Raw genomic sequence first — 12387 nt, 5'->3', positions numbered from 1 at the left:
CCTACAATCCCTGGCGACCCTCCGAGACGGTTAAAACGGAAATGGTGTCGTGATCTATTGGCACCCAATTTTAACTTTAATTAATATTAATTATAAATTTAAAAAAAAAAAGGTGGATAAGTGGATGTCGCTCTGCTGTACAGTAGGTTACAAGTAGGTCACTGTAATGGATGGTGTTAAATTTGAATTCAATGATATAAAATCATTGTATAAGAAAAACGATTCTGAGCGAAAACGGTCAGTCAGCCTATGATATTACCAAGTATATTTGATGATATTATTGTGAATAAAGTAATTTATAAATAACCTATTTACGTGGAGCCTTGTTTTCAATTTTCAATCCTTAGCTATAAAAGTTGAACATTTTATAAATTTTTAACTACAAAATAATTATTAAATTATAAATTTGATAAATTCTGTCCAAATTTGATCTTTAAATGCTTATAAAAAAAAACTGTGCCTATGTATTTTCAATATTTTTCAACTGCTATTGTAAAAATATATCAGGAGTCTTGTATTAAATTTTTACACTTTTTGGCACAACAGATAAAACTTTATTGATATTTATAGAAAAAAAAACTAAAAAAATTGAAAACTGAAAATGCCCGTAAACAGCTCAAAAAGTGTCAAAATATTTTCAAAATTGTATGGTGTATAGGAAATGCTAATATAAACATTCAGTGAAATTTTCATGTATCTACAGTTATTCGTTTTTGAATTACAAGAAAATAAGGAAATCGGTACATGAGAAATCGAGTGAATATCTAATGTTGTAAAAATATGAATTTAAAACGCTCATAAAAATTTAATTTGACTTTCTTGTAGAAATTTTTTTTTTGATAAAGTTAGACAAACTTATGAGGAATCTTGTATTAGATTTTAAAATCTTAGATTTAAAAAGAAAATTTTTTATGAATTTCTAACTCAAAATAATTTGCAAATTTTCGTGATTTTTCCGTATTTTTTCAAGATTTGAACTTTAAACGTGTATAAAAAAAAACTGTGACTAAGGATTTTTAATTTTTTTCATCTGCCTTTGAAACAATAACCTAGGAGCCTTCTATTAAATTTTCAAGCTTTTTTACCCAACAAATAAAATTTTATTGATATTTATAGAAAAAAAATTTAAAAAAACTGAAAACTGACAATGTCCGTAAACAGTTCAAAAAAAGTCAAATTATTTTCAAAATTGTATTGTGTATAGAAAATGCAAATATAAACAACCAGTGAAAATTTCATGCATCTACGGTCATTTGTTTTAGAGTTACACCAATAACCAAAATCGATTTTGTTAAAAATCGATTTTGCGTAAAAATTCCCGTTTTTCCTTAATTTTTCTTTTGTTTTTCACATCGCTTTTGAAAACTACTGGGAAATTAAAATTTTGACCTCCCCAATGCACCAACGATATTCACTTTCCCATCGAACAAGATACTGAAGTCGAAAATCGAAGCATTATTTCGACTACTTATCGTGTACACAGACACAAAAATAAAAAAATAAAAAAAAAAAAAAAAAATAAAAAAAAATAAAAAAAATAAAAAAAAAATGAAAAAAAAAACACACATCATTGTAAAATCAATACATTCATCGTTTCACTCAGAATCTAAAAAAGAAAGAAAATAACTGAAAATATAAAAAATTGCAAATGAAAGTGTTACTAATGGGTGGCTGCTTTTCTCAAAATTGTCACGCTATGTATGTAGAAATGTTATTAAAATGTTTGTATTAAAAAGGTTTTAAATAAATATAAAAAAGACGTAAACCTGGATCTAGTATTTATTATAAATGGGTTATTTTTACAAATTATTTATATCAACGACTACCTTTTATTCTTATAAAATTAGAACACTAAGTTAAAGAAATCAAAATCTAATCGTACGAATAATTATGATTCTGATACGTCAAAAATGACAGAAAAAATATCTACTATAGTGATGTTATTTTTTAATTTTTAGTTATTTAAGATACGTATAGAGTTAAAGGCTAATTAATCATGATTGATAAATAGTACAGACGTATAGTAATACTCTGTACACTATATATTATTATTATAATAGTAGTTATGCAAGTAGCACCGTAGTAGTGGCTTGGAAATATATTATATCTATAGGAACATACTACAAATTTTGTCAAACAGTTAAAAAAAAAATCCTTTGTATTCTTAATATTATTAAATTGAAATAAAATCAACTTATGTGGGATTTTGTAGGTATTTTCAAGCCTACTCCACCTACTCACAAACAAAAATGTTATAAACTTAATATAAATATGTACCCATCATACTTAAATCTCAAATAAACTAAATAAGTCAACAATTTAAAAAATCTATAAATAGTAGGTAGTACTGTAGTAGATACAATAATAATTGGAAATTCATACCATAATATAATGTCTAGTAAATACTAATACGCACATTTGTTGGAAATTTCAACTAGAATATGCAATTATACATTTTTTTTTTTTGAAATAAACCAAAATCTATTTTGTCAAAAACTTTTTACTTTTGACTGTCCAAAGTACCAACGTCCAACCACTAATAACCAGATCCAATTTTCTAAGAAAAACAACTTTTTATAATTAAAAACCAAAACAACCATTGTCATATCTCTTCGGTCAGAATCGAATATGAAATTAAAAAAATTAACATAGTTTAGCATCGTTTACCCAATGGGGGTACCTTACACCAATATAAAAATTCCTACACATAGGGAATATAAAAAGAAAAATAGCTGATTTTGAGTAAGCACTAAGCAAACTCGGTGTAAATAACGAGAAATACGGAGAAAATTCACGAATGTTCTATAAACAGTAATACAATCATTGTCGTATATTAGTATTATATATAGGTATAATATACATATAGTAATAGTAGTGAAAACTACAATTTGTGCCACAGCCATTGAAGTAGGGGGGCCACAGCAGCGCTCGTGAATCGTATCGAACCTTCTCGAACGTTCGGTCGGATATATAAGCGTTAACAGCTCGCTGCCCGGCTTCAGTTAAAAATTTGAATTCGAAGCATTAGTGCGGTACCAGTGCAATTCGTCGAACGAGACACACATGTAATATTATACGTACATTTTTACGTAGCTTTCAGTGTTATACGCAAATATTTTCCACTGCGGTTTCAAACACAAAGTGATTTTAAATCGTTATCGAATTGTGGTATTACTACAGTATTATATTGTACGTTGTGTACCTACGTATACGTTATTTTAGTTTTGTTTATTAAATTTATTTTCGTATTAATTGTGCGTGAATAAAATCGACAACTATTGGCGAAATGGTTGGAAGAACAGCGATCGGTATCGACCTGGGTACCACCTATTCCTGTGTGGGTATCTGGCAACACGGAAAAGTAGAAGTCATCGCCAACGATCAAGGTAACAGAACCACCCCGAGTTATGTGGCGTTCACAGACACCGAACGGTTGATCGGCGACGCGGCCAAGAACCAGGTGGCAATGAATCCCGTCAATACGGTATTCGACGCCAAACGTTTGATCGGCCGTCGTTTCGACGACGATAAGACGCAAGCGGACATTAAACACTGGCCGTTCAAGGTGGTGGACGACTGCGGGAAGCCTAAAATCCAAGTGGAATTCAAAGGCGAGCGGAAAGTGTTCGCTCCAGAAGAAATCAGTTCGATGGTGCTGACGAAAATGAAGGAGACGGCGGAAGCGTACTTGGGCCGTGACGTGACGGACGCTGTCATCACGGTGCCGGCGTACTTCAACGATTCGCAGAGACAAGCGACCAAGGACGCAGGCGTCATAGCCGGTCTGAACGTAATGCGAATAATCAACGAACCGACAGCTGCGGCTTTGGCGTACGGTCTGGACAAGAACCTGAAAGGAGAGAAGAACGTGTTGATATTTGATTTGGGCGGTGGCACGTTTGACGTGTCCGTCCTGCAGATCGACGAGGGCTCCATATTCGAAGTGAAGTCAACGGCGGGTGACACGCACTTGGGTGGCGAAGACTTCGACAACCGGCTGGTGTGTCATTTGGCCGAAGAGTTCAAGAGAAAATCCAAAAAGGACGTACACACCAATCCGAGAGCGTTGAGACGGTTGAGAACGGCCGCCGAACGGGCTAAGAGAACGTTATCGTCTAGCTCGGAGGCCACAATAGAGATTGACGCTCTGATGGAAGGTATCGATTTCTACACCCGAGTGTCCCGAGCCCGTTTCGAGGAGCTGTGCGCAGATCTGTTTAGATCGACTCTGCAGCCAGTGGAGAAGGCATTGGCGGACGCCAAGATGGACAAGGGAGACATTCACGACGTGGTGCTCGTGGGTGGTTCGACGAGGATCCCGAAGATCCAGAGTCTCCTTCAAAACTATTTCTGCGGCAAACCGCTCAACCTGTCCATCAACCCCGACGAAGCGGTAGCCTACGGTGCCGCGGTACAGGCGGCCATTCTCAGTGGCGACACGAGTTCTGCGATTCAAGACGTTTTGCTCGTCGACGTCACCCCCCTGTCGCTAGGAATCGAGACTGCCGGCGGCGTGATGACCAAAATCGTCGAGCGCAATTCCACGATACCGTGCAAACAGACGCAAACGTTCACCACGTACGCGGACAACCAACCGGCCGTTACCATCCAGGTGTTCGAAGGGGAAAGGGCCATGACTAAGGACAACAATATGTTGGGAACGTTCGACCTGACCGGCATACCTCCGGCGCCCAGGGGCGTACCCAAGATCGAGGTGACTTTTGATATGGACGCCAACGGCATTTTGAACGTGTCGGCCAAGGAAAACAGCTCTGGGCGCTCCAAGAACATCGTCATCAAGAACGACAAGGGGCGCCTGTCTCAGGCCGAAATCGATCGTATGCTCAGCGATGCCGAACGGTACAAAGAAGAGGACGAACGACAAAAAGTCAAGATCGCGGCCAAGAACCAGTTGGAGAGCTACGTGTTTGGTGTCAAACAAGCGTTAGACGAGGCCGGCGATAAGTTGACCGAATCGGAGAGGAATACCGGCAAACGGGAATGCGACGCTGTCGTCCAGTGGTTGGACAACAATCAGTTGGCGGACAAGGAAGAGTACGAGTACAAACTAAAGGAAATACAAAAGAGCTGCTCGGCTCTCATGATGAAGATACACGGTGCAGGACAAGCAGGCGACGTGCCTCCCGGTGCTCATGGTTTCCCAGGTCCTAGAGGGCCTACCGTCGAAGAAGTCGATTAATTCCATTAACAATGTAAACTTATTATATATGTACATACTGTTGTTAATTACATCCTATATTTTGTTTTTTACTGTAAGATATATTCTCTAGATTTAAGCTTAAGACTGATTTTTATATTTTAATATTTATGTAAGCACCCAAGTTTTCACAAAATATACATACACATTTATAAGCTGTATAGCTGGTACACATTTTGACTTTTTATTTATCCTGGAAAAAGTTCAATGTATGATATTTGATTTAGATTATCGTCTGTCAATAGAATAATGTACATGTCTGTGTATATTTTACCAAATACTATAGGCTAAGTATTATAATACTCTAATAATAAGGAGCCTAATATATTGTTACCGTGGCAGTTGAAAAATATTAAAAATACAGTCACAATTTTTTTAAAGTTCGAATTTTGACAAAACGTCAAATTCACGAAAATGTGCAAATTGTATTGAGTTAGAAATTCATCAAATGTTTGTTTTTAAATCTAAGATTTGAAAATTTAATTCAATATTCCTCATAAGTATGTCTACCTTTATCAAAAAAAAATATCTACTGGCAAGTCAACATAATAACATGAATTTCATATAAAATATCCTTGGATGACAAACCGTCTTCGCTTAGAATCATTTTTCGTATGCAATAATATTATATCATTGAATTGAAATTAAACACCATCCATTACAGTGACCTACCTACTAGTAACCTACTGTACAGCAAGAGCGTCACCCACTGGCCACTTGTGCACCTTTTTATATACTTTTGCTTTCATCCTTCAACTGTACTTTGATCATAATTTACTGATGTTCTTGTTTGTGATTATTTTATATTTTTGTTTGTTCATTAATATAGACTGCAGTCTTCATTTTTACACTACACTATATTTTTATAGTTAGTTAAATTGTTTCGCTTATTAGAATGCAATAGACTGCGGGTTCCTCTCTATATTTTTTTCATATATAATGTACAATTAATTAATGTATTTTGAAAAGGCACGGCGCATGCAACTAAATGATTATAATTTATATGTAATCATAATAAATCTGGACCTCTTATTATTACTACCATCACCTCCATACTAAGAAAATATATATATATTTAACAATCATGTTCCTATATTTTCTATTTCTTTTTATGCTTGTCTATTAGGTGGTGTTGGGGGGGGGGGGGGGGGAGACTGATAGTTTGTTATACATGGGAAGCTTAACTAGGACCCCTCACAAGTGTTGTAAGCTGTTGCTGTGCCGCCGATGGTATATAACATATTACAATTGTGTCACACAGTTACATCGTAATGCGTTTGTAAACCACTCAAAATCTGACAGGTGATATTCAAGGGCATAACTAAAGGGTGGAAGGGGGTAAAATTCCTCCCTCTGTGGCCCTCACCATAGCTAACAAATATATTAATGTTAAACAAAATTTTAATTTGGGTAAAAATGTTTTTAAAAATACACTTGGTAGTTGCCTCTTTCCTGATTTCTAGCTGTACCCTAGATTACATAAAATATGGTATAACATTATGTTAGAAGGACTTGTGTTATAAATAAACCCATAAAGGTTCAGTTTATTCATAATTAATTAAACTTACACAAAATAATTAATATTAAATATATATTAAATTTAGTATACAAAGCTAGGTACCACAAGTCACTAATTAGCTCACAACACTATTTTAAATTGTAAATATGTACCAAATATTGCAGTTCTAGATGATATATATGTATACAGCATAATTATTTAATTAAAAATGATTATTTTACATATAGTTTACATAATAATACAATTATTAGGTACCTTAATTAGATTCTTGTTGAAACATACTCTTCATATCCATAGGACTATGACCAATCATAGTTTTTATATCACAAGCAAACTTATAAACATGTTTTCCTTTAGCTCGTTCGATAATACCTTTTCCATAATGGTATCTTAATGCTGAAGCCATTTTATTATAATCCATTCTCCAGTTATTTTTAACCAAACCCCACATGATACTAACAGTACTTGGTTTTATTATCTTGAATGTTCCTTCATCATCAATCCATTCAATCACATTTTGATATTCACTATCTGTTAGTAAATTTAGTAAAAATTGCCAAATTTCTACATCATGATTAAAATTTGAATTTGAATACATTTTATTTTTATAGTTTAGAAGTGTACGTATATTGATACATTCTTCATCATTTTGTTTAATGTATACTTTGTGCTTAGTTTTGAGCAGACAAACATGTGTCCAAAAATCATCTTTTGAAGACTTATTTTCTAAACCAGTAATATTCCAACAAAAATTGTCTGAAGTTAACTGTTTCCCGTTTATTGTTGATTCGGAAATATTTAAATTAGTTAAGCTGTATTCAATTTTAGCCCATTTCATCCAAGTACATACATGCGCCTAGATAAAATATAACATCAAGATAATCTTTTATTTTTATAAATAGGTACCTACAACTGTTTTACTATGTAATGTACACCACAGACATAATAAAATAATTATCCAATACCAATCGCTACATGAGATCTCTTTCTGAGCGCAGTCCATCTCTTTAAAGTTTATATGTCTATATATTATACTGTATAGGACATGACTGTACATCAAAATATGGACAATGTTGAAACCAACTAACAAGAGTGTTAACGTCATAATTTATTCTTTTAGTTATAAATAAATAACTGTCTAAAAAGTAGTTTACTTATTAAACCAAAGTTAAAATTGCCTTTTATAAACTATTAATTGAAACTATGTACTTATCAGTTTAATACTATGGTTCTGTAATCTATGATACTTTATAAACATATTATTTATTAGACTATTACAGTATAATATGTAAATAATAATAAAATGTATTATACTGAAAACTAACTTGTATTATACCTACTGTAGATAGTTATATTTTTTTTGTCAGTTTAATATTAATATTATTACTCTCTAAATATATACCATATACTTTTTGAAAGAGTCGATCAAGTATAAAAATATATTGTATAACATTTACCTACTTTTTAATTATTATTTATTGTATTATACCAACCTGATCCCATTTACATGGATCTTCGGGTAGTTCTAATTTTTTGTAAAACTGTTGATCAACAATCCAGTGATATCCATTTTTATCAAACACTTTGCAATTCCCATTGTCAAATGTTCCAGCATTTGTTCTTTTACCAATCACAAAAACGGTTTCACACCACTCTGCTGACTCCATCTAAAGAATTGATTGATTCTTCTAAAATATTTTTATTATTTTTTAAAATAAATGCATATTATAAGTACATAGGTATTGTAATACTCTTTCTCTGCACATAATAAATGTTACCTACTGGCTACTGCCTGTAATTGATTCCACAACATTGTATGTATTGCCCTGGTCCCTGAAGTAAATAAATACATAATATTAAATGATAATATTATTAATTATGTCAAGTTTCATAAAAACTTAGTATGACATAGGCACACCACCCTTACCGTAACTGTAGAAGTGTATTTGTCGTATTTCAAACTGTTTGATGACACACAAACTGGCTTGAGTAATGGTCATCACAATATTTTTGGGGTAAAAGTTTAGACATTGTTTTGTTAATGTATATAACTATAGAATGTATCACAGATAAATACCTATTACAGCTGATGTTTCATTTACGTTTATGTTTAATCTGTGGGCAGTGCTTGTTGCCGGGCTTATACTGTGCCTATAACTTTTTCGGTCATTGATAATATATAATATATTATGCATGATATAATGTATAATGTATATACTATCCTCAGACTTCTATGCAGTATATATTTTAATATATGATAAAATTATAATAACTTAACTATAAAAAAGAACAAATAGTAATAGAACAGTTTATAGGTATTATATTATACTTTTTTATAATTTATTGTAATAAATGTATTATAACTTTATTGATTATAGAATAAAATAATAAATGTATGTTATATGTACATAAGTCATGACTTTAAATGTACACCTATATTGTATTTAGTATTATTGTATAAATATAATATGAGAGTCGAGAGAGAATTTATAGTTGAAGTTTCACTGATGACTGATTTCTTTATTATTCAGTATTCAGTAATCAGTGCCTGATAAGTGATAACTGATAACATAGCAATAACTTCAGTTATTTGATTTCGTTTGGTTAATCTCAATGCCCCGATGCCCGAACTATAATTAATGATTATAAACTATTAATGATTAATTATTATTATATTATTATATGTTAATAACTAATTAATGCTTCTGTTAATGCTTAATGCACAGAGTTATTTATATTATTATCATTTTTCTGTGCATAATGGTAATTGATACTCATCGTAAATGACTTGTTCATTCTATTGTTTTTGTAGTATTTTATTTATGATTGCGTGACATTTTTGAAAAAAATTACTATAGAAGTAGTAGTAATTACTACATATAGCATATATAATCATTTTTTCGAAAACTATACTGTCTTATGAATGTTTTGAATAATATAAGCAAATAATATTGATTTCTCGACTTTACAAGGTCAGTTCAAAGAAGTATATTCATATCAGTGCTTGTCAAACACTCAAACACTTTGTTACCACTTGAACAATGTCATCAAAACCAATATTGTTAAAGGTTTTATTTTTCATTTATTTTTTAATTACATAGTAGTTTTGTGGTTTTCTGATTTCAGGAGAAACCATTTTGTGACATGGAAGGCATCAATATACAAATTGAACCGTGTAAGACTTATTTTAGTGATGGATGTGTAGAAACTGCAGGAACTGATGAAACGGATTTACTGAGAGAAGAATCAAAAACTAATTCAATAGAATCTGTTAGTATTATAGTTTTACCGGTATTGATATCGTATTTATGTATGATTTTGTTATTTGAATCCATAGACTAATAATTGGCCGTCATGGCTGTTTAAACAATCAGTAGTAATTGGTTATGGTGCGTTGAATACAGTTGATTACCTTGGTGAATCTTTGGCTAACTTTTTTGGTATCACTACGCCTAAATATCAGTTTGAAATAAATTATCATAACAACATAATGCAAGAAGTGAGTGTTATTTGTTTATAAATAATTCAAAATTATTACTAGATTATAAAGAAATGTTAGTAATATTTATGTTGTGGCTCAAATAGGTAAAATTACTTCTAAACCCGTTACCAATAATTTACCTTATAAACCACAACTGATTTTCATAGACTTTTAAACAAATGATTTTGAAACTAACTAATTATGATCATAAAGCAAAAAAATTTCAAAGTTTGAGCTGGTTGATAACTTATTTTAAGTTATAATAATATGCACATTATGACAAAATTTATATATGAAGGAAAAATCCAGCTTATTTTAGATAAATCTGGATTTTATCAATTAATTCACAAAATCTTATCAATTTCTCACTATTAGAGATGTTTACACAATAACTGTATGCAATTAAAAATTATAAATAATAATTAGTGTACAAATGATATTTAATATTTAAACAAAACAATGTTTACAAGTTAGTATGTATACAATTATATAATTTACAGGGTTATTAATTTTTAGGCCTTTAACATATATTATACTCAATATCCCTCTTTAAGTCCTAATCTAAACCAAACATTGCTTTAACTGGTTAGGTTAAAGAATATTGAGTGTTCTATGATAAAATAATAAACTAAATACCTGTAAGTGTTGAAATGTATTTATATGTATATATTGAGTTGTTTATAAAGACAATAATAATTTATGATTATTTATTGTATTTTAATGCGTATGGTTTTTTTTATTCATATATTATTAAATTAAATATAATAGTTATTAAATAAGTACATGAATATATTTTTTTTTAGATGAATGCGGAAAAAGTTGTTAATGAAGAAAATATGAAAGGATGGACACAACAACCTCCAAAATGTATTATAACAGCAGAACCTTGTTGAATTTACATTCCCCATTACTTATTTGATTTAAAAAAAATACTTTTAATTTGTTTGATTACAAATAATACTATAGAATATTGTTTTGAATATTTTACATAATATGTAGATTGTGAAATCTACATTGCTCTACAATTGATTATTTATGTATTTTCTGGAACACTAAAAATTATAATTTCTATGTTTATGTCTGTTAAATTAAGTAAAATCCACCTAAGCTATCTTTTCTCATACAAATAAAATATAATTATCAATTTATCAATAAGTATCAAAACATTTATTTTTACTGCGGGTATTAAAGAATATATAAGTTCAAAAAGTATTAACAATATTGAAAGTTTTAAAATAATTTGTTTTATATATATATATAAAGATATTTTAATTAAATAGTTTTGCATTAACGAATTATTAGTATTATATATTATAAAAAATTGATTACCACTTATGACGGTATTTTATTAATTATTAACTTTTTCAAATATTTATTTAAGGATAACATTTTTTGAATTATAAAACTATTATTCTTTATATTCTTTATTAGTATGTATTTTATTGATTACTAAATCTTGATTCAGAAGTTAATGACTTTAATTTTGTATTTTTGTATGTCTTGGACAATACTTTATTAACTTTAAATATATTTCAAAAATATTCAAATCTAAATAACTAATTTTATTTCATATTAGTTTAAATTATTTGTAATTTGATGTTATTTTTAACTAATTTTCACAGCTTAATGTCATTTTTATATATGATACATATTACATTATAATCATTCAAAATCAAATAATTTGAAAAAATATTTTAAATACTTTTTCATAAAAATAGAATTATACTATTGATTTTTTGTATTTTATTATTTAACCTATAAAATTAATTAGAAAAATTATTATTTATCTTGATATTTTTATGATTTTTAAATTCTTTATCTGCCTTTTTAAATATTTTTAATTCATATTTGCATTTGTTTAGTTCCTTAGCTTCTGAGCCCTATTGATTACCATTTACTATTTTACAAACAAATACTATGATATTTTGTAAATTAATTTTAGGATATTTTTTTCTAGAAAATGAAATTAATGTATTGTTATAAAATTAAAATAAATACATTAATATTTTTATTGTTAAAATATTTTATGTATTATTATTTTATATAAATAAAAAAATTTACTGGGTAATGTGAGTGTTTAATTTTGAGTTAAAATAGTATAAAATTAGTTCTATTGAATGCAAAACAAGTGCTCTGCCCTCCCTCCACACTAATTTATGTTAATAACTT

The 12387-nt window shown here is 30.0% G+C and overlaps 3 protein-coding genes across 10 annotated transcripts; 2 read left to right on the top strand and 1 right to left on the bottom strand.

Annotated features, from left to right (window-relative positions):
• The first annotated feature begins 2994 nt into the window (after positions 1 to 2994).
• Positions 2995 to 5390, top strand: LOC132941944 (heat shock protein 70 A1-like). The gene has a single exon (XM_061010203.1). It carries the CDS (start codon positions 3287 to 3289, stop codon positions 5198 to 5200), a length of 1914 nt encoding a protein of 637 aa, XP_060866186.1. The 5' UTR covers positions 2995 to 3286; the 3' UTR covers positions 5201 to 5390.
• Positions 5391 to 6730: 1340 nt separating this feature from the next.
• LOC132941946 (protein C-ets-2-like) lies at positions 6731 to 9226 on the bottom strand. 7 transcript variants are annotated; one of them, XM_061010207.1, is made up of 4 exons: positions 8665 to 9226; positions 8473 to 8570; positions 8231 to 8404; positions 6731 to 7593 (listed from the first exon to the last, which is right to left on the bottom strand). In XM_061010207.1, the coding sequence occupies exons 3-4, from the start codon at positions 8402 to 8404 to the stop codon at positions 6994 to 6996; spliced, it is 774 nt and encodes a 257-aa protein (XP_060866190.1). In that variant the 5' UTR covers positions 8473 to 8570; positions 8665 to 9226; the 3' UTR covers positions 6731 to 6993. The 7 variants fall into 7 exon arrangements, with proteins under 7 accessions (XP_060866190.1, XP_060866188.1, XP_060866192.1 ...); XM_061010205.1 differs by having other exon boundaries at positions 8231 to 8425; positions 8516 to 8570; XM_061010209.1 differs by having other exon boundaries at positions 8516 to 8570.
• A 141-nt stretch (positions 9227 to 9367) lies between these two features.
• LOC132941947 (protein FAM177A1-like) lies at positions 9368 to 11857 on the top strand. 2 transcript variants are annotated; one of them, XM_061010212.1, is made up of 4 exons: positions 9368 to 9805; positions 9864 to 10007; positions 10075 to 10236; positions 11022 to 11857. In XM_061010212.1, exons 1-4 carry the CDS (start codon positions 9779 to 9781, stop codon positions 11109 to 11111), a joined length of 423 nt encoding a protein of 140 aa, XP_060866195.1. In that variant the 5' UTR covers positions 9368 to 9778; the 3' UTR covers positions 11112 to 11857. The 2 variants fall into 2 exon arrangements, with proteins under 2 accessions (XP_060866195.1, XP_060866196.1); XM_061010213.1 differs by having other exon boundaries at positions 9368 to 9709; positions 11022 to 11856.
• Positions 11858 to 12387: the final 530 nt, after the last annotated feature.

Source organism: Metopolophium dirhodum, chromosome 3 (genome assembly GCF_019925205.1).
Source record: "Metopolophium dirhodum isolate CAU chromosome 3, ASM1992520v1, whole genome shotgun sequence".
Taxonomy (NCBI): domain Eukaryota; kingdom Metazoa; phylum Arthropoda; class Insecta; order Hemiptera; family Aphididae; genus Metopolophium; species Metopolophium dirhodum.
The sequence above is the reverse complement of the archived record's forward strand: the minus strand, read 5'-3'. Positions and strand labels throughout refer to the sequence as shown.

Coding starts and splice junctions, on each gene's coding strand:
- LOC132941947 (XM_061010212.1), top strand. CDS start 9,779: ATGTCATCAAAACCAATATTGTTAAAG. Junction 9,806..9,863: donor CAAAACCAATATTGTTAAAG/GTTTTATTTTTC, acceptor TTCTGATTTCAG/GAGAAACCATTTTGTGACAT. Junction 10,008..10,074: donor AAACTAATTCAATAGAATCT/GTTAGTATTATA, acceptor TTGAATCCATAG/ACTAATAATTGGCCGTCATG.
- LOC132941944 (XM_061010203.1), top strand. CDS start 3,287: ATGGTTGGAAGAACAGCGATCGGTATCGACCTGGGTACCACCTATTCC.
- LOC132941946 (XM_061010207.1), bottom strand. CDS start 8,404: ATGGAGTCAGCAGAGTGGTGTGAAACCGTTTTTGTGATTGGTAAAAGA. Junction 7,594..8,230: donor ATCCATGTAAATGGGATCAG/GTTGGTATAATA, acceptor TATTTTATCTAG/GCGCATGTATGTACTTGGAT.